The sequence below is a fragment of the Pecten maximus genome, chromosome 7 (assembly GCF_902652985.1).
Source record: "Pecten maximus chromosome 7, xPecMax1.1, whole genome shotgun sequence".
Classification (NCBI taxonomy): Eukaryota; Metazoa; Mollusca; class Bivalvia; order Pectinida; family Pectinidae; genus Pecten; species Pecten maximus.
The window spans coordinates 28,394,933-28,417,444 of NC_047021.1; the positions used below are offsets into that span (position 1 = coordinate 28,394,933).

At 34.2% G+C, this 22,512-nt stretch overlaps 2 protein-coding genes across 2 annotated transcripts; one reads left to right on the plus strand and one right to left on the minus strand.

The window, feature by feature from the left end:
• The first annotated feature begins 2,775 nt into the window (after nt 1-2,775).
• LOC117330468 lies at nt 2,776-7,435 on the plus strand. The gene is made up of 3 exons (XM_033888762.1): nt 2,776-3,286; nt 5,568-5,795; nt 6,527-7,435. Exons 1-3 carry the CDS (start codon nt 2,938-2,940, stop codon nt 7,150-7,152), a joined length of 1,203 nt encoding a protein of 400 aa, XP_033744653.1. The 5' UTR covers nt 2,776-2,937; the 3' UTR covers nt 7,153-7,435.
• A 1,945-nt stretch (nt 7,436-9,380) lies between these two features.
• Nucleotides 9,381-21,889, minus strand: LOC117330469 (tRNA-splicing ligase RtcB homolog). The gene is made up of 14 exons (XM_033888763.1): nt 21,800-21,889; nt 19,079-19,175; nt 18,130-18,276; nt 17,816-17,864; nt 17,311-17,518; nt 16,937-16,986; nt 16,150-16,256; nt 15,517-15,676; nt 14,596-14,771; nt 14,140-14,328; nt 13,031-13,141; nt 12,188-12,307; nt 11,606-11,648; nt 9,381-11,372 (listed from the first exon to the last, which is right to left on the minus strand). Exons 2-14 carry the CDS (start codon nt 19,172-19,174, stop codon nt 11,308-11,310), a joined length of 1,521 nt encoding a protein of 506 aa, XP_033744654.1. The 5' UTR covers nt 19,175; nt 21,800-21,889; the 3' UTR covers nt 9,381-11,307.
• Nucleotides 21,890-22,512: the final 623 nt, after the last annotated feature.

Consider the following 22,512-nt stretch of genomic DNA (forward strand, 5'->3'; position numbering starts at 1 on the left):
GTGTACTCAGAGACCTATATACTAGTATATAGGTCTCTGGTGTACTGAAGTTTATTTAGTGACCGGAGATGTGCCGTTTACTGGTCCGTCTGCGGGTAAGCCTCTTTAACTTAAACAATTTCATGTTCACAAAAGAATTCATTGCACCATGTAGGGAGATATTTTAATGATAAATGTAAATGTAATATCTATATGTTTCATTGAATTTCTCAGATTTTAAGTTGCTTCACCCTTATCAAAAGATATACTTACAGATTAATTAAGATGTTTTAAAACCATTTTTATCTATTTCATTATTAGGAACAAATCAGTTTATAAAATATAGCAGACGCGCAGATCAACAATCTAAAGCCTAGCTCGCCTAATTACATGAATTATGACAACTTAATTACAGTGTAATTGCATTCGACGACAACAATTTGAAAATACAATAGAGGCGTCACTTCGGTAAGTTTGGTAATTTGTGATTTGATGCGTTAAGATTTCGAAGTTCTCCTTCCAATTTAACAAGGCCCCAAAGCGATGATACTGGAATTTCTGTACATGTAATCTGGTAAAATCCAAAAGTTTTTTTGTTTGTTTTGTTTTTCAATCTGAACAAATAATCAATAAAAGGAATATCGAATATACACAAAGTTCGACCATAAAGAAATGAATGATATCTTAGCAAGCAAATTACTTACGTTTAAGTGACTTTCTTCTGTAGAGTTTGCTATGATAGAGTGACAACCAATAGACAACCAATATTATTGCTTCCAGCTTCAAGAATGAAAAACAAAAAGATTGCGGTAGAACCGAGGTGGAATAAAATCCTCTTAAGTCAAATTCAATGGCGTCGGGATATTAGGGCATTCGAGACGGGAGTTCCAGTTGCACAAACTGTATACGTGAAATAGCATTGTCCCGCCCATCGGTTCCTATTGGTTATTTGAGGAACAGTTATAAGATATGAGAGAGAGAGAGAGCGGTACGTGAGAGGTTGTGCTCGATACACTTAAAAATCAAACTAATTCTACATGTAGTTTAAATTGTGTATCAGGACGGGACAATCCAATGGTTGGAGAACAGGAAATATCTAAACTGTTCATTAACGAATGCCGGGACCAGAAATGTTAATTTAGTGGTTTTACTGTGGCGTACACACAGGAAGCAAAGACAAAACATTTGTGAACGTTCTGTGGTTCAAGTATAAAGTTATTTCGGTCATTAGAGCAGTATAAGAAAAAGAACGAACTACTGTAAATTTACTCATTTTAGCGTATTTTCAAATTTTAACTGGTCAGTGCAATTATTTTAATTGGCGCACCCCCATCATTTGCTATATAAACAGTCTGTATAGCTAAATGATAATTCCGAGCGATGCTTCCAGCACAAAGCCCCACTGAAATAAGACAACCGTTAACTTATTTTCATTTACAGTATGATTTAGGTTTGATCTGAAGTCGGCCTATTGCAGCATTGAAATAGTCATCGGTCATAATTAGGGTATTAATGTATTCACAAGGTGAGACCTCAGCATTCTTAGTTATCTACAGATCGTTAAAGAGACAGAGCTTACAGAAAATGGTTTCCGTCTGGAATCCGTCCTATTGTAATCGTGACTAAGTCCATCCTTTTTTGTGTGTGTGTGTGTGGATTTGTTCCAGTACTAGTGTTTCAACAAATAACATAGGCATCTCTTTATTATTATGTAGACTTCTTATACCGGCATTTTCATAACAATCATTCTAAATATATATAAACTTAGCAACACAAATGACGAAGGAAGACAACTTTTTTACTTGTGCCCTGACCGGTCCTCGAACTCACGATCTACGGCACCCAATCGCCAAGCCAGAAATACCCGCAGCTTATACCGCTGTGCCACATCGGCGTTCTGAAATTATTTAGTTTTAAACAGTGGTTGTTTTCTGCAAGATATTTACGGAATGTGATTATAATGAACTGTTATTAAGTAGGCCTATTACTGGCATATATTTTGCTTACTCTACCCATCACCCCTTCCGGTCGGGAATGGGAAAAGAATGTAGCCTACCTTTTCTTGTCCAATGGAAAAGGCACGTTAGAGGCGACTAATTTGGTATCTATTTAATTTTTAAAAGTATAATATTTATAGATTGACTTAACTGTCGACTCGATGTCATTGTTGTCAAAGACGTCATAATTACTATAAATTTGAAATCCTCCGTCTCAGCCTTCGGTAAGATAAAAAAAATTCCCCACTTGCAAAACATCGCATTAAAGAATCTTTCATCTCTTTTGGGTGATAGGCAAGGGAATTTTGATTCGAGAGTCGGGTATTTCGTAGTTTGATAAAAAGCTTGTAGGCGTAGAGGGTTAAAAAAAAACCACCTTAACTGTCTCATCCCAAGGAGGAAGTGATTGGTTAGGAAGACTGTTGGTAAGGAAAGTGAAGTCACTCAATATTCTGAAAGTGTGATTTTTTTAGTGATGAAAACAATCAAATGTATCAATCTCCAATAATAATAATAAAAATAAAAACTAGTCGACAAATAATAAACACAAAATATTCCTCGCAAATGGGCATCCATTTCCCCAAAATTGTTTCACATAAATCATTTTAGTAGGGCACTACAATGTTTAAATCGAATTGGCATACCGGTGCTATTTATATTTTGACGAGAATGTCGAGAATATAAACTGGTGCTCAGCCCACAAGAAACTCGAGGCTTCACAGAGTTGTCGTTCCTTAAAGTGAGCTCAAGGGATGATAACTCACTAGGCCTATACAGTGCAGTAGTCTATACCACACTTATTTTCTTCTCTCAAAATTATATTTCAGGAGATTTTTTAAATGTATATATTAATAAGATTGCTGTTTTCCTTAATGATAACATCCGAATTCTTCCCGTCCCTCGACGTTTCATTGGCTCTTTTATTAGTCAGTCGGATTTTAGTACAACCGTCACCGAGAATATGGCGGAAGCTATGATCGGCAAGATGAACATCAACACGGAAATAACCAAGCAACATATAGGCCTACGACATATTTTGAAGAATGCAGAAAAACATGAATTAGCATTTCAGGAAATATTTAATTGTAGTGCGGCATGTGGTGGATCCACTTTCTCAAAAGCAGTTTTCAGAATGCCCTATTTTGGAATAGATGAATGCCAAACTTCCGACCCACCAGAACCGTGGATGAGCACCGTTTGTCGAATGAAAGACGTTTTTGACTATGATATTCTTGCAAAGTTGCTTGATGATCCAAATTTTGACACGAATATCAAAACCAATTACGATGATCTCGTCAAGTTTATTGAAGGTACTAATAAGTTAAGGATAAGTGTTACAGCACATCTATGTATCTCTAAACGAAAAAGAGTTCCCAATTGCTTAAAATTGTGTCATGTGATTCCTGATAAAAAGACATATTGCAATTGATCAGCCATCAAAAAAAAAAAAAAAACAGTAAAAAATACTGGTTGACTGGTTGTTTCTGAAAATAGATAAATTATTAATTACTTCCCGTTGGCAGAGACATATATACATATATCTGTATATATGTCTCTGCCGTTGGTATTGTCCAACAGTTTCAAATTTCTTGTATGTTTTTGAAATATGTACCTGGTGTTTGAAAGATATAACGAAATATTTACAAATGCTTCACAAATCAGTTTTCATCACGACATTAAATTTACATGTCGTAAGTAGGCGTTACTCTCATTCATGGCATGATTATTAATTTTTAGCTCGTCTCTTCGAAGAAGAGTGAGAGCTTATGTGGTCACTCCGGCGTCGGCGTCGGCGTCGGCGTTGGTTTTCCAAATGTTAAATTTTTGGTGCAAGTGTTGAAAGGCAAAGTAATTTATGGTAATATGGTCCCTGTGGGGGTCAAACTATCCCCTGCCGGAGTTAAACTAAAAGATTTTTTGGTAAAAACACAGATTTTTGAAAATTTTTGGACTTAGAAAATTTTTGCGTTAAGTTTTTGGTGCAAGTGTTGAAAGGTATTAATACATCACTTTATAATTGTACTAGGGTGCTGATAATTGGCAATAGAGTCCCTCTGGGGTTAGACTATCCCCTGCCAGAGTAAAACTGAAAGATTTTTTGGAAAAAACACAGATTTTTGAAAATTTTTGGACTTAGAAAATTTTTGCGTTAAGTTTTTGGTGCAAGTGTTGAAAGGTATTAATACATCACTTTATAATTGTACTAGGGTGCTGATAATTGGCAATAGAGTCCCTCTGGGGTTAGACTATCCCCTGCCAGAGTAAAACTGAAAGATTTTTTTGGGAAAAAACCAGAATTTTCAAATTTTTGGACTTAGAATATTTCTGCGTTAAGTTTTTGGTGCAAGTGTTGAAAGGTATTAATACATCACTTTATAATTGTACTAGGGTGCTGATAATTGGCAATAGAGTCCCTCTGGGGTTAAACTATCCCCTGCCAGAGTAAAACCGAAAGATTTTTTTGGGGAAAAACCAGAATTTTCAAATTTTTGGACTTAGAATATTTCTGCGTTAAGTTTTTGGTGCAAGTGTTGAAAGGTATTAATACATCACTTTATAATTGTACTAGGGTGCTGATAATTGGCAATAGAGTCCCTATGGAGTAAGACAATCCCTTCCTGGAGTAAAACTTAAAAAAAAAAATTGATTTTTTCTTTTTAAATTTGTGTTTTTTTTGTTTTTGCTTTTAAATCTTTGGACTTTGTGTTAAGTTTATGTTGTGAGTGTTGAAAGCCATAGTAATACATGGTATTAGGTTCCCTGTGGGGGTTAAACTATCCCTTGCCGGAGTTAAACTGAAAGATTTTTTTGGGGAATAAACACATTTGAAAAAATTTTGTGCAAATGTTGAAAGCTATTAACACGTCACTTTATGATGTACTAGGGTGCTGATATTAGGTAAAAGAGTCCCTATGGAATTACACTATCCCTTCTTGGGGTGAAACTGAAAATAAAACAATGTCGAAATGCTCACAATGGACAATTTATACTGGTCCACATTTTTCAAGGGAGACAACTCTCATTAGGATAATATTTTGTCAAAAAATTGAAGAAATATGTCCAAAAGCAATTACATTTGTATTTAATATATTCATTTAACAACAGCATAGCTTGTCTCCCGAATGTTTGTCAATCAATAATTTATATTTATATAAAATGGTATGGTTTTGAAAATTGCATGAATTCACAAAACATAATCTGATCAAGTAAACAATATAAATATTATTAATGCAATTTGCGAAACCATTCCAATTAAGATATTTTAATTATTTATTGACAAACATTTGCGAGACGAGCTATGCTGTTCTCCAACAGCTCTTGTTTTATGATGAAACTATTATATAATATATATAGCCTTTTAACTTCAATGAATACTGTATACATGGTGTCATTTACGCGGTCACCTAAAAAAAATATCAACTTCAGACTTCAACCTGAGTTGATATTTTTAAGGGGTTAATGAAACCATGTATCAATCTTATCAAAAGGCTGTAATTGTATATGATACCGATTGATAAAGCTGCAAATTTATATGGGTTTTAAACTCTCAATATTCCACCTAAAGACAGACTCCTTAATGTTCCTTTTCAGATAAAAATCAACATGAAGTATGCCTTCAGAAAATGTGCCAATCTAAGTGTAGTGATGGAGCATTAGTTGTGACAAAGACTGATATAGCTTATGCTTTAGCTGTCCATTTGTTTGCCCCATTAAGTAACCTCCAAAAAAGCTGCATCCTTGATAACCATTCTGAGGGATTTCCCAAGAGCTGTCCTGGAGGCTGTGGAAGATCTGTAGCAAAAGGAACTACTGGCATCGGTTTGTAATTGTTATAATTCATTTAAATAATCTTTTTAATTTGGAGAAAATGAGGAATGTTGATTTCCATGTGTCAGTTCTATCATGTTGTTCTATGCATCCATTCATCAACTAATTTCCGAGCTTCATTTGTTGTTTCTTTCTTTGCACTAATTAACTGCCAAACCCCAAAATTGCCAAGTTTTAGTGAAATGCATTACCACCGGGTATGTTAATATCTTCACTAAATGTGGTATGTCAAAATATATTGTGTATACCTACATAGTACTACAACCTACAAAAGAAAGTTCCTATAACCACAAGATATGACTAACCATAGCCACATTTATCATAATACATTTTTACATCTATTTCATTTGTTTGATTTTGTGCCCATTTTTGCTTTATTTGCCCTTATATTTTTATGACCTTAGCAGAATTTATTTGCTGTTGAATATATAAAAGCTAATTATGCCAGGGCTTCTGTATTGGAAAAAGACTGAATAAAGCACCTATAATTGTAGAACTTCCATGTTCCAGGTCCATACTTATCATTTAAAACACAGAGGCTTGATTCATTCCTATGACCCAGAATGAAAAAAGTAATCCCAGTATCTGTGTCATATGAACGTATCATGCCCCTGTGATTCTAACATAATTGTGTTATAAATCCCCAGGTATTTGATGGCTGCCCTGTCTTTCTATTAGTTTTGATATTCTGTATTTGTTAATATTTTACGATTGGTTTGCAGGAGCTGCCCAGACATGGCACGGATATGCTGATATTAGTGTCAATCAGACAGTTCCAGTGAAAGTCTTATCTGAAGAACCACACGACCTTAGTGTGGATGAAGAGCAACTAGACCAAAGTGACAGCGAAGATTCATATGACTCAATAACAGCAACAAGGACTCCATTTTATCAGAGAACTGATCCAATCTCTGAAGTGTTAGCTATGACAATCACTAATGGCTTTGCACAGGTCAATGAAAATAATTCTTTGACAAATTTTTTAATCCCATCAATTGCTTGCTCTATTGAAGATGTAATGGTCTTTACTTATGACTCCCAGAATGATTTACTTGCATGCATACCAGAACATTTTAGATTATGGAGTAGGACAGATAAGCATCATTTTGATATATCTTCAATTGTGCGTATTTGGCTGTATCTGAATTTTCGAACATTCATGCGACCATCAATATTGGAAAGTTTTGTGATAGAAAAATCAAATTTTCACAAGATTGCCCCTCTCCGTCATTATCAACAATACTCAAAATGTGGTGTAATAGACTTCAGCAGTAAAGACAAAACACCACGTGTGCGAGAAACACAGTCTGCAAGAAAAAGAAGACATTCAGATGATGTATCTCGATAAAAACAATTTGGCTGGTGCCTTGTGGTTTTAGCAGAAATCATTTATCAGCATACTGTGATGTTACAACTGACTGCTTGATGACGACTGGAAATTGTACCAGTGGTGGTGACTTCATGCATTCTTGTGCCAGCTGATGTTGTTTCTGGTTGGAGCTCAGAGTCTGATGTTTATACTCCAGGACTGATGAAAAGGCTGGTCTAAACTTCTTTCTTAATGAATTGTGGAGACAGAAATAGTCAGTTATCTTATTGTTGTAATATTAAAAAAAATTATGACCTAAAAATTAGATGTTTAGCTTTCATTTAACTATAAGGGCTCATTGTTGATGTCATACATCCACCCATCTCACACATTTTTCTTAAGAAATTATTCATTCACCATATTTTTGGCAGGAATACATCTTGAGGTCATGGGCAGCATACCAAAAATGTATTTTGCTTTTCAAAACACCAGATGTTGTTTTTGATTTTAGAATATTTGGAGGTTAGATATGTACATGCACATTGGCAGCATCATCTGCAAGGAAACTTTTTACCATATTTAGTAAAAATCTGACTCAAATATTGAATTTGTAGGAATTAACAATTCATTTTACATCCCTTCCCCTACTTAAATGACCCCCAAAATTTCCATGAACCCACAAAGCATCCTGTAATGAACTCATTTGTGATATACTCATACCTGACTAATATGAGGTATGATCAGAAGTACTGCGCACACTCTTTTAGTTAAATATTGCTTGTGTCAAAATTGATATTTTACAAATGAACATGCTTAAAGCACTTTTGATGCGATATAATCATCAGTTAAAATGAAGTTCCTAGAGCATGACAAAGATTCTCTAAAAAGTGACAGTATTTTTAGAATATCTGTAGGTATAGGAAATAAAGCTATCTTCACACAATTTTATTGATAAATAAATATTAAAATATATGTTCTAAACTCAGTTTTTGACATCACAATATCAGAATGCCATAAAGGAAAACTAAAAAATCTGTTAATATTGAAAAATCTTTGTAACATACCTATAGCGATAATTTGGCGATTTGGCGGGTCGGTTTAAAGATCGCCAAAATTTAACCCGTCAAATTTTAACACGGCCAAATAAAAAGACGCGAAAATTTCAGTTTCGCTAATAGTTTCCGTTCTGATCGCAATTTACCTTTGATAACTCAAGAGAGTAACGACTGGTGCGTAACGTTGGTTGTTGCCTGGCAACTGTCGGCCAAAATGCCAGTAGGTACATGTAATATGAATAGCCAGTGAACAACTACTCACGATACCTGTATGGCATATATCGTATCATAATTATTTTTTGTGAAAACAAAGCCATCTACCCATACCAATCAATGAACTGATGTTAACACTTTACTTGTTTAACTTACCTGTACGTATACACATCATACAATAGATGACCACGGCAATATATTACGGTTGATTAAATTCTCTTTGTCTGTTGCTTGTAGTCATACTCATATAAATACTAATTTGACAAATCTACATGCATGTGTTTGTCTGAAATTTTTTGGTTATAGTTTCCGATTTGGAGACAGAGGATCGATAATACACAACACACTTAATCAAGATGGATAGGATGTATGGACATAACATAATTATCTACAGTAGGTAATATATATGCTCAACGCCAAATTAAAACCCTAGATTTAAGGGAAATTGCTAATTTTAACCCACCAAAATTTAACTTTCAGTTTTCATGACCAAATTGCCAAATTTTATGACCGCTAAAATTTCCCGCTATATGGTACCCATATCAGAATCGTGCATCAGAAAGGAACACAAACTCATTTGTGATATACTCATACTCGACTAGTACATGTACAAGGTATGATCAGTCCCACCATTTCTACAATTTTTCAGCTATAGCACAGATGAGGATGCTTTGAATCACAATTAGTTAAATCCCTATCATTGGTTAAGAAGAAGTATTTTATTGTTGACTTTCCAACTGACGACAAAACCATCATCTCTCCACATTTCCTATGGGGAGTGTATAAATTAACACGTTTACTCTGAAACACTACAACAAGGCTGGAAATGTTGGAACTTGAGAGGAAGTTTGAAATGTTAAAAGTTGTTTAAAATGTTAAAAGTTAACGCACGGCGACAGAGCACCACAACAGAAGAAAGCTTAAGATAGAGCCTATCTTTAGGTCATCCTGACCATTTGGACCAAACGACCTAACATAATACAACACTGTACACAGATATTAATAATGAGCAACTTTATTTCACTTCTCATGAAATTTGGTACAAGCATATAGTGATACATGGCTAGTACTTCTTTATATCTTTCAAGTAGCATATCAAAGCACCAAGTTTACCAGTGTACTGTAATGATAGGGATAAGTGGCGGATAACAGATGGTTGATATATCTATTACCTAATCTTTTGTTAGGAATAATTAAAATAAAGGCTACGGGCATATATGATAATTTGAGTAACAGGTGTACAATGTACTACCATCCTTATAGGAAAAATTAAACAGGCTAGGGGCATACTGGAACATGATTAAGAGTTTGAGAAACTGGAAAAAAAACCAGTCTGCTATTAAATGTATCTCTTATATTACATCAGAATCCAAGACTGGTAATCTTGTTTTAACAGTGCATACTATTGTGGCCAAAAATCAATTAACACGACCAAACCTACGGAAGTCTGCACTTACTGGCAAATCATGACTCATATCTCACTTTGATATCTCGCATTCGTTTCCTACTTTGATATCAATGACGTACTAGACTTCTTTGATTTGTCACAGACTCTAAAGACATACTTCATTTCTACAAATTTTGGATAAGATCTTAAATGTTTGTACCTTGTTGGGTGTTTCTATTATATTGTTCTAGCTGAAATTTTTTTATATTTATACCATAAACCACAAACAAATGCATTTTATAAAATAACCCATAACTGCATGTATATGCATGGTAATTGAAGGTGATGAATTGTGTCTATCAATCAGTATCAGCTAACAAACAGAAAATCTAATAACAATCCATTTCCATGTAATGATTCTTAACTACAATACTGTAACTACTATAATTTGCTGCATGTAATCTGCAGGCAATATTATTGATAAGTGATTTTTTACACCTGAAGATGCGTTTTGCAATCTTAGGAAGCAGCCTACATGTGCAAACTATAGATTTTTTTTTTCATTTTTAAAGTACACACTATAGGCAGTTAGATTAAGCAGTAATGCATATTTTCATCACTTTAATTTTAATTCAGATATCTGAATGAAAAACCATTTTATTTTGCACCCTACAGGTTAATCTTATGGAGAGGGTAATATGTAAAAATAATATATATAATAAATAACTGAATATTCAAAATAAATTAATTCATATAAATGTTCTGTCAAGAAATTATGCGAAAGTAAATTACTGATAATTTCTTGTTTACATATACTAAATTAATAATAGACACAAATAATGCAAGGGATACTGAGAAACGTTCTACCAAGGATTTGATGTCCTTGATCATCACCTGGTGATTATATAATATAACAGTCACACTTGTTATAACAAATTCCATAGGACCAGGGGAGATAATTTGCTATATTGGAAAATTGTTACAGGATTTCACACAAATAAGTTAAAGCCTAATTTTGGGATATTACAGTACTTCACAATAAGCTAAATTGTATAAAGCCTGTTCTGCTGTTTTGCTGTAATAGTCCACTTGTTTAAGGTAAGAGTACAAATCATAACAAAGTCCTCATTAAATAAACGTTCCATTTAAAGTATGGATTTTCAAGTTGCACCAATATTCGTTTTTAGATAAGTAAAAGTTTACATAGTAACAAGAAAGATAATTTAAACACACGAAGTGCAGCAATCAGCTAGAATGAAAACAAAGGCCTCTGGCAGATCTAGTACAACAGGTTCTTTATGTAGCACTGCCCTAAACAACATAGTTATGTTGTGATGATCATTGAGTGAAACAAATGTTCACATCACCAGCTGTGAACCTGGGCCTTGATAAGGACACAACATCTCATACTGAGTCTCATGTAGACACAACCAGTGAACTAGGGCCTCAATATATCAGGGAGTGACACATCAGGCAACATGTAGAGTCTGCTGTAGCGCTTAAGTCCAGTATTATTTCATCAGTTACCATGGAAACAGTTCAGCCTTTAATCACTGCTATGGGACGCAGTTTTATACACTTCTGACTGATACCTGCACGATGACCTGTATGAAATAATTTTAATGTTGATTTTATGAACTTAGTAAAAATATAAAATTTTAAACAGATATCAATTTAAACTGATCATGACAGATTACTTTATACCAATGTAGTTGTGTAAATTCACAGCGTTAACATTTTGTTGTTTTCCTAGTCATACAAATGTAACTAGTTTGTATCAAATTTTGCAAAATACTGCTTAGTCAAAATTTTACAATAAAAAAGTAAATCTACTTACATGTATCAACAACATCTGTAACATTTTTGTAAGATTCTGGTGCCTGTAGGAGAAAATTATTATTTAAACACTTAAATTTAGATTTAAGCCAAGACATATTTAATGACATTTTATGCAAAAACAGGCAGAATATTTAACAAAAGCATATCAATGTACACATATTCAGTTACAAAAAATTCACATGAAGGAATATGAATGCTTCTTATACATCTGCATAACACCAAATCCTATATAGGGTCCACATACTTCTAATAATATGAACACTGTGAGATAAACAGTTTTAACTAAATACTCCCTTCAGGCAAAAAACATTATTCTATTCAACTTATTCATTAACTTTATTTTTCCATTGACATTTTATATTTTTTTTTAAAAACTTTTTTATCATACTTTCACAACAGGAGGACAAATTTCATATGATGAGATGCTGTAACTCTCTCCATAGGGACAATGGTGAATTCTTTAAAAACTTGTTTCTGCATTTTTTTTGTCTTTTTTTTATATAAAGGTTTTCTTTTGTCTACATGTTTGATATTAATGTTGCAATGATAAGTGATTTAAGTTGACGCCAGCAGTTCTCACCTCTTCCATGACAAGTTTTGGGGAAGCCACTCGGATGCTGATCCCCTTTTCCTCCAGAGCGTTTAAAACTTCTGTGTAATCCAGATTACGTCGGGACTTCGCACGTGATAATGCTCGACCCTTCATAGATAATACAAAATCCTATCAGAAGTTTTGCAAAAAATATGTCACCTACTAAAATATAACTGATAATTGGGCACATGGCTATTTCCTGTGCATGATCTTAAAACAGAAAAAAAAAACAAACAGGAAAACATTTTTTTCTCAAACCTTGGACGGAATTCTAGCACACTACTCAGTGCTAGACAATGGACCTACAGTTGGATGAACAGAATCTATATCTTCCTACACAGACTGGTAGGATATACAGTGCATCAATATTCAATATAGGCAAATATGTAATCTGTCTCAAATTATGTCACATTATGAGCTTTTTTTCACTCATATGCTACTGAAAATAAATCTATGAATTGATTTCTCTAAACTAATATCCAAGTGAGCCATTGATATAAAATAAAAACGTTTTAGAAGTATTTGTTTTTAGAAGCAACAATCTGGCAATTTTCCCCAAAAAATTATACCATCAGAGACATTTGAACAAATATATACACAAACAAGCACTGCTTTGGAAGAAGATTTCCAAATAGGATTCCAGTCTTTTGATTTTAGGATCATCATGATCTGAAGTAATACCACATTGTTCTAGCTTGAAGCTGTATATTAATCATGATTTTTACAAACAAGAAATAATGGATGGAAATAATTAGAATATAATGGATATTGATATTCATTGTGTCTTAAACATCTGGTCTAGATATTAAAAAGTAAATATAATTTACTTACCGCACCGTGGCATGTCGTTCCAAAAGTCTCCCCCATGCCCTGTTCTGTACCTGTCAGTACATAGCTACACGTCCCCATGGTGCCCCCAATCAATACAGGCTGGCCCGTCAACTGAAAAACATTAACATCAAATGTAAAAGAATATAAAATTACTACACAAGTCTTATCAACTATTGGCAATTTAATGATATGCAGTCCATATTGAATTTTTCCCTAAGACAAGTATAAGTGGATAATGACGAAGATAGCCATGTGTTTTAAAACCCTTCCTGTATCTGTAGTGTCCTTTCTTATACTTACCTTTTAGTTGAAAGGAATGAGAGGTCAATAAGGAGGATAGGCACCTCTCAAAAACCGTCAGTGCCTCTTGTTATGGTAAGTTTATACCTGTTAGTCAATAGGAGTAAGTGGGCAAAAAGGAGGGAAGGCCCGAGTTGAACCTTTCCTGTGTATAAGGAGTGCCTTTTGTTACCAGTAAACTTACCTGGTAGACAACAGGAATGAGTGAGTGATGAGGAGGTAAGGCCCATGTTGAACCCTTCCTGTACCTGTATGGCCTATTGTTAGACTCACCTGTACCTGTATTGCCTACTGTTAGACTTACCTGTATGGCCTACTGTTAGACTTACCTGTACCTGTATGGCCTACTGTTAGACTTACCTGGTAGTCAACAGGAATGAGTGGGTGATGAGGAGAGAAGGCCCGTGTTGAACCCTTCCTGTACCTGTATTGTCTACTGTTAGACTTACCTGTACCTGTATGGCCTATTGTTAGACACATCTGGTAGACAACAGGAATGAGTGGGTAATGAGGAGGTAAGGCCCGTGTTGAACCCTTCCTGTACCTGTATGGCCTACTGTTAGACTCACCTGTACCTGTATGGCCTACTGTTAGACTCACCTGTACCTGTATGGCCTACTGTTAGACTTACCTGGTAGTCAACAGGAATGAGTGGGTGATGAGGAGGTAAGGCCCGTGTTGAACCCTTCCTGTACCTGTATTGTCTACTGTTAGACTTACCTGGTAGTCAACAGGAATGAGTGGGTGATGAGGAGGTAAGGCCCGTGTTGAACCCTTCCTGTACCTGTATTGTCTACTGTTAGACTTACCTGGTAGTCAACAGGAATGAGTGGGTGATGAGGAGGGAAGGCCCGTGTTGAACCCTTTCTGTGCACCAGTAGAGTCCTTTGTTTTCCCTCGACAAAGTGTTCCTCCACCTTGGCAATGTTGTGTGACACATCATAAATCACATGCATGTCTAGATCATCAGGAGATGAGTTGAACATTTTAGAGAAAGCCTGAAATAAGAAAAGGAAAGGAAATGATTAAATAGACAAATAAACATTTCCATGGACAATAAATGTAACTGAAAATGTACCTGTTTTTTTTTCATTGGTCAGCCTAGAATTTCTATTGATTCTATATACCTTTTGTATCAGCCTGTAACTATACTTTGTAAATTGAGTGAAAAACCCTTACATAACAGACCTGCAACATAAATGAAGCTCATAATCAGTGCTTCTCAACACTTGGATTTCTGATGATTGCTGTCAATTTAAATTTACCTGTCTGGAGAGGAATGTCATGCTAGAGCGATTGACCCATGCATAGTTGGCAGCTCCCGCCATTCCTTTTAAATAATCCTGTCCTTCTTGGGAATTAATCCTTGCACATGCTAGTTGTCGATCATTCACATCTATCTTGTCTCGTTTCATAGCCTTCTCCATGGCAACAAGTGCATCTACATGAAAAAGATTTACAGGGTTGAAACATTGAACACCACAACTATTTATACTGGTACCACATTTTTCATTAAATATTTGTTCATTTACTTCCACTAGAAACATATTGGATATCTTAATACCCCTTTGACTGAAAATTATTTGGAAATTATTAGACATTAACTTAACATCTGTGACATATCAAATTTCTTTTTATAGTAATGGCTATCTTTTTTTCAAAGTTTGTGATGAACATGTGCAAGTATAAATGTGTTAATATGTAGTATGTACACAAAAACATTGTGTCTATCAAAAATTGATTACAACAAAAAATATGACAGCAGCATGCAGTGACTAAGATTTTGATCCAAAATATGGAAACACAAACCTGTACATGTATATTTTAATTAACATTATATTTCTAATGGGGACTGACCAACTACAACAATCTGAATTATACCGTACAGCGAAACCTGACTTTACAAAACCACTGACTTTCACAACATCCTGTAACATGCAAACTTATCCATCAGAACAGTGACATGCTCCAATGCCATTTCTGACATCGACTTTACAAACATATTGTCATATCCTACACATTGATGTCCCATACAGTGTTGATAAAGTCAGGTTTCACTGTATCATATTTCATAGTTTAACAAGTTGAACTAAACATTCAATAGTGACATACCTGGAATCTCAAATTGATGACTTCAGCAGACATTACAATTACTTGACCACTTATGATCAACCATAAAACCATACCTGTGGCCACCTGATGTCCAAGTCCTCGACTTCCACAATGAATCATCATACAGACTTGACCTTTGCACTCGATTCCCATTTTCTTGGCTGCGGCTTCATTGTAAATTTCATCTACTACTTGTATTTCAGCATAATGATTTCCAGCTCCAAGTGTTCCTAACTGCAAGTTAAATCAATTTTGGGTTGTTGTGGGATTCAAAACACGAGGAGGAAGTATAATAAAATTTATGAATATCCTTTAACCACATCACCCACGACACTAAATGCTAGGCTAATGATAATTCTAATACTTCATCTGCTCTTTCATTTATACCTAAAGTTCCAGTGATATTAATGCATGAATAAAATGTTTTCTATTAATTAATGAATATATGTATTTTCATAATTTAAATTTTAAAGGAAATTTACCCTTTAATTGTGATTTCTCCTCAATACTTCAATAAACAATTTGCTGTGTAGTCTGCAAAATGTCTTGAAACATTTCTTGATACTTTGTGTGGAAACATATGTTTAACAACAAACTTGAAATGATTATCTCTGACTTTACATATATGTTAATGAAGTACCAAATAAAGAAGACACTCTCATTATTCATGAAGAAGATTATTGTGATAAATGAGACATTATTTCTACCTGAGGGAGACCTCTTTTCTTGGCCCGAGCGCTGACTTTGTTTGGATCTGCCTGTAGCATGCGTCCATACTCCTCACAATGTTCTTTGTCTTCAGCCCATGCATATCCTGTAAAATCAGTGGACTTTTATGATGTCCCGGATCATAATATCAATACCTCTATTATGGAGTCTAAGTTATATACATTTGTAAAGTATCTAGCAAAGTTTAGTGAACACAGGTGAGATAGTAGACAAACTTTGGTCTAAGATACAGTGTATATGTACAGTAAAACATTTAACTTGGATTATAGGTAGGACAGGTGCCAAACCAAATTTCAGAATGCTACCACCAGCTCTCCAAGGAATATAAATTTCAAAATTGAACAAAGGGACATAACTTTTTATATCTAAATTGAACAAAGGGACATAACTTTTTATATCTAAATTGAACAAAGGGACATAACTTTTTATATCTAAATTGAACAAAGGGACATAGCTTTATATATATCTAAATTGAACAAAGGGACATAACTTTTTATATCTTAATTGAACAAAGGGACATAACTTTTTATATCTAAACTGAACAGACAGACATAACTTTTTTTGTGTCAAAATTGGACGAAATGACATAATGATTTACAGAGCTTGGGAACACAACTTTACTGCAGATAACTTCCAAAGATATAATAATAGGAAGTTAGGTATGAGCAACTGATAAAGTACTGTTGATGCACAGCATGCCTTGCAATGCCATCTAGCACAATACCATTGTATTCTCCTTTGCATACAAACTGCTATTTTATATACCTTCTCGCAGTGACCAGTCCATTCCCATTTCTAAAGCTTCCTCCAAGTTCCTGAAGAAAACCACAATTAAACAGTTACAGGTTTACATATGATCACAGGAACATAAATATAAAATACCCAAGGCAAAGTTGTAAACCCTGTATATATATGTGGGTGTACATGTATAATGAATTAAAGCAATAGTGTTTTCAACAATGAGGATGGAATCAAACAAGAATGATTTTTCAAAAATGAATTTATTATACATTTATCTATTTAGTATTGATTAAATATAAACCATGTGCATGTGGATGACCTTTGATCTCAAAATAGGTTCTGGTGGACCCAGCACTTCAGACAATTTTTATACATATTTATACATTGTAGACTCTTACGGTGCTGTCATGGGAATAATGCCTTTAGAGCCCACACCAACTGGAATGTGGTCAAAGATACACTGGGCAAGCTGCTCCTTGACTGGTTGGACATCCTTCTCCATCAGGTTTGTCCGTAGCAGTCGGACCCCACAGTTGATGTCAAAACCTACACCTCCAGGGGAGACAACTGCTTCAGGATTTCCCATGTCAAATGCTGCCATATTACCTAAAATTAAAAGTGTTTTAACTTTTATACCTTATATTAACTTATTTTATGTGTTTTATTTGTGATATGTTACATGTGTGTATCAATCAAATAATAATATGATTTAGAATTATTCTTAAATATGTTCAACTTTCCTCCTAAACAGTGAAAACTTACACATATTAAACTGTCATTGTTAATAGGGGAACATAAATCCTTTCAACTTAAGTAAATACATGAATTTAAATTTTAATGTATGCTAAAGATTTCACTACCATGATTTATATTGATATATTTCCTCTGATGAAATATCCTTACCTATAGCAAACCCATAACCAGAGTGTACATCAGGGAGACCTATGGATTTCTGAAGGGAAAAAATGTGTACATTTTACAAATTTGTGAAATTGGAATTGGATACAAGATTTTGGAGTTAGATCAAATTGTATTACCTAATTCTTCTTTTTCTACAGAATTGGATTTCCTCAGGAAATCAATAAAAACTGTGATTTACTGACTATTACTGTATAAATTTTTCTCTGTAATACTGTGATAATTAGTGTTAAATGTGCTTAAAAGAAGTATAAGGAGTAAATCTTTAGATATATAATAGGATGTATAAAAGTATATACCCCTATGATTCCAGGTAGAGCGGCAACATTGCCGATCTGTTTCATTCCTGGTAGAAATCCCCCATAACCTTGTGAACGACAAGATTGCTTCAATTCATCAAACATAAGCTTTTCTAGCGATTCATTTGCGTAAAAGATTCCCTCCACCTGAAATTGAAATTATGTAATACATCTACATGCAATATATGATGTGAAAATGGGATTATTTAGGATCTAGTCTTTTATAACAAAATATATACCAGGCAGATTAGAAAATTTCTAAAATTGTATTGTGTTAATTACAGTGGTCATTTAAGCATTGAACTGCTTTCATTTGGAAGTTATGGGCTGATGAATGCCAACTGGACAAAGGCAAATTTAATGAAGCGCGCTAGTGCTTCATGTTGAATTTGCCTTTGTGCAGTTGGCATTCATCAGCCCATAACTTCCAAATGAAAGCAGTTCAATGCTTATATTTACATTTGACAACGAATTTGAAAGACTATATCTAGAAATTTTACTCTGATAATGAATGAACAAATTATTATCGTCAAAGACGGAACAGCCTTTTCAACAGCCATCTTTCGTTATCGCCGGCGTGACAATTATGACGTCACTATAATAATGATGTCATAATAAAGATTTGGAAGTTACGGACTCATAACTTCCAAGTGAGCTTGGTAAAGTTATATAGTGCGGCTGCAGTGTAAATGTAAATATAAGAGTGTGACCTCATGTCTGTAAGAATGAAGAGCCTAAAAGGCTGTCTATAATACACTTTTTCTTATAATTTTGCTTGAATATTTGAACATGTACAAACTCCCACCTGGGATTTCCAGGAAGTTGGCAAGAAGGTTGATATCAAGAGATATTTCAAGAAATTCAAGAAGAGTAGTAAATATACTTAATTTGTGAAGCATTGGAGATCTGACCTAATCCCAAAGCAGCAAAATAAATATTTATATCTTACCTTCATGTTAGGTACAAAGCCTTTCTTTATACGCCATGCATTCGCATCTATCTTTTCCAAATATCCAAGCTCCTCTTGGTATGTTCTCACAACCATACTGGAAGTGAAACAGTTACAAACCATAAGTAATTTTTATAATTTACTTTTTATTCAGTTTTTTCATCATGAATACAATATTCAAATACATAACTTTCTCACACATACACACACACACATACCAAGGCTTGTATACTTATAAACTCAATCAATAACTGATCATGAATTTGTACAAATTAAAGATATTCAAAATTACCATAAGAAGTTTATATACATCAACTATATCATTGTTGCATATCATGTACAGAGGCTTTTACAGTAGTTCAATCACACACACACATTTATACACACACACATACATATGTCCCATACAAACACATTAAATTTTTATTTAATTAATTTAACCTTATTTTTAAAGTAATTTTTAATACATAAATACATAAGAACCACACACACAAAAACACAGATCACCATCAAAATATCCTCCTCGTCATATTAATCATCATCATAATATCCTCCTCCTCCTCCTCATCATCATAATTTCCTCATCATACAAATCATCATAACTTCATCCTCATCGTCATCCTCATCGTCATCATCATCATCATCATCATCATTATCATCAATTAATCTACAACAATAAGTACATAGAAAACCATACATACATACACCCTCACTCACACATACATATTCAGATTCCTGGTAGCCTTATCAATCCTGTCCAGGGCTCAGTTTCTGTGTTACAAACCATAATTGCATAAGATATATCTTACACCAACCAAATCAATAAAATGATTTCACATATGATTATTATATCCATTGCATATCAAAATTCTGAGTATAGCACAATGAACAAAACAACAAATAGATGTGAAAATGTTGAAGAAATATTTTTAATACATTGGTGTCCATTTGGAATGGTTGTATATATACATGTATATCCTTGGTGAATCGGTGATCACCATTTATGCATTCTATTTATCTTTACCCATGAATCTTGAATTATCTAAACAGACATGTGGCAATTCAATCTACAGGCTTGAAACTCCCTCAGAAAGTTGAGACAGTCTCAACATTACAAAGACAACTTGGTATTTTATTATTGAGTGCAACCAATATAAAACATGAAATTTCATATTTTAGTATGGATCATTTATAAACATCTTTATTTTTAGGTTTTTTTTATGAATTTCTTGGTTTTTCCATCATCCGAAAAAATGGAGATTTGGGATTCTATATGAAGTCAGTGAACATTGGCAAAAACCCAAAACTGTGAAACCAAAACTTGTTTACCGGTGTAGTATGGTAGTAAGTGAAGCCCATGGTAAAGTGAATCGCGGGTTAAGTGAACAACTTTACAATAATGGTGAATTTCCTGACACGCAGACATTTTTTTGTGTTAATGTGTTTAGAGGAATTATATACATAATGTAATTTTGAAAAGATTTGGTGAAAATAAGTAAGAATTACAAGAAATTAGTGAAGTGCCCTGCCCCACCCTAAATTTCCTGACCCCAAACATTTTTTGTGTGTAAATGTGTTGAGAGGAATAAAACGAGGTAATCTAAAAAAGATTTGGCGAAAAAAAGTGAATTAGTAAGAAAATAGTGAAATGCTTCACTTTACCATAGCTATGGTAAAGTGAAGCGCCCTGCCCAACCATAATTTTTTGTTTTTATCAGATGTAGAGAAACAACTTAGCTAATTGATAAAAGAAATGTGTAAAGAAAAGTGAATTAAAAACAAATTATAAGGTGGCTTCACTTTACCATTGGGGGGGGGGGGGGGGGTGTTTCATTTCACCATAATGATGAAATGAACTGCGGTTCACTTTACCATTATGGTATTTTGATTCCCGTGTAGTGGTACACTTCACTGTAAAAGTGGAGGTAATTGGTCAATTTATAATTACTTAGCTAAGGCTAGTGGGAATTTGCCTTCAGTCTAGAGGTAGAGGTAGAGAAGGAGAGATTTATAGTTTGCGGCCCTGGGCATATACAATGTAAGCTACATGTATAGGTGATAGAGAGGTTTCTTTGGAGCTAAATTAAAAAACAAATGGTTGTGATTATGGTCCTCAGGGGTGAAGACTTTGTAAAGGAGGGAGACGTGTAAAAGTGGAGAGTATACACATTACTGTAGGTCCCTTTACCAGCTCAGACTGGCTGGACTTTCCCTTTAGTCTGTTGGTCTGTTTCTGCTACAACATGTACAATAGCCAGGGAAAATACAGCAACCTCTGAACCTGACTGAGACTCGAAACCAGGACCTCCAAACTGATCATCTCAGTTACCAGGCTATCTGTGTTCAGTCTAGTAGAGTTCCTCATCATTTATCACTTATTACAATGATGATGAAAAAAAGTTACATACAAAATGTACATATATAATATAATTTGATAAGACCATCGCATGGACACTTTACCGTCAAAGTATACATATGAAATGTGGGAGCCTATGTAAGTTAATAAAATTAAACATACTGAAATGGACATCCACTTATTTTACACGCAAAGACCTATATCTCAACGTCAATAAACGTGCACCTGGACATGTGACATGTGAGCCGACCGGCAAACGTTACCATGTAGAAATGGAATTAAATGATGTTCATTACATTTACCAATTAAACGTCAGCATTACAACATTTATCTTAGCTTTAAACAAAGTTTATACGAGTGTTTACCTGTATGACAATGTATAATTATAACCGCAGAGAAAATTTTCACTGTGTAAGCATAATACTTCGTCGTTCAATTCTCCACCGGAAACTGCAGGTTGGTGTGCAAGATAAAAATCGAAAAGCGAATGGCAGTTTCCGGAAAACTATTGGTTGTCATGTTTGCGGAATATATTAGTTGCTCGAGATCTTCGCATTGTCGCTCTTCATCACGATTTTGGTATTATATTGCTAGCTCCTAAATATGATACACTCGCGTGACAAAACTATGTGAAAAACATTATCATATCTCCTTTTCATTTCATGCATTTTCAGTTTCTTTTTAATGTTTATTTGATTTTTCCATAGACCTATATACTAATTAGTATTTAGGTCTCTGATTTTTCAACGAAACGGATTTGTGCAAAATTTTGCGCACCTGTAAAAATTGTCTCCTAATTCAGCTCATAAAAGTGGCGTCCTTTTCCACTTTTTTATTTTCAAAATCTCATTATTTTCTGCTCCCCAAACCGTGATTTTGTAACGTCATATTGACGTCTTTCCTTCTTTATCCTGATAGATGGCCTCACTTAAACTTCTCAGCAAATAGAAAAAGGAAAACTGTTCTAATATCATGAGCTGAAAAGAGATGAATGATTCTACAAAAGTGCAAAACTTTTGTACAAATCCCATAAAAAATAAAATCAGGAAGAAAACATGACTTTGAATGAAATAAAGAG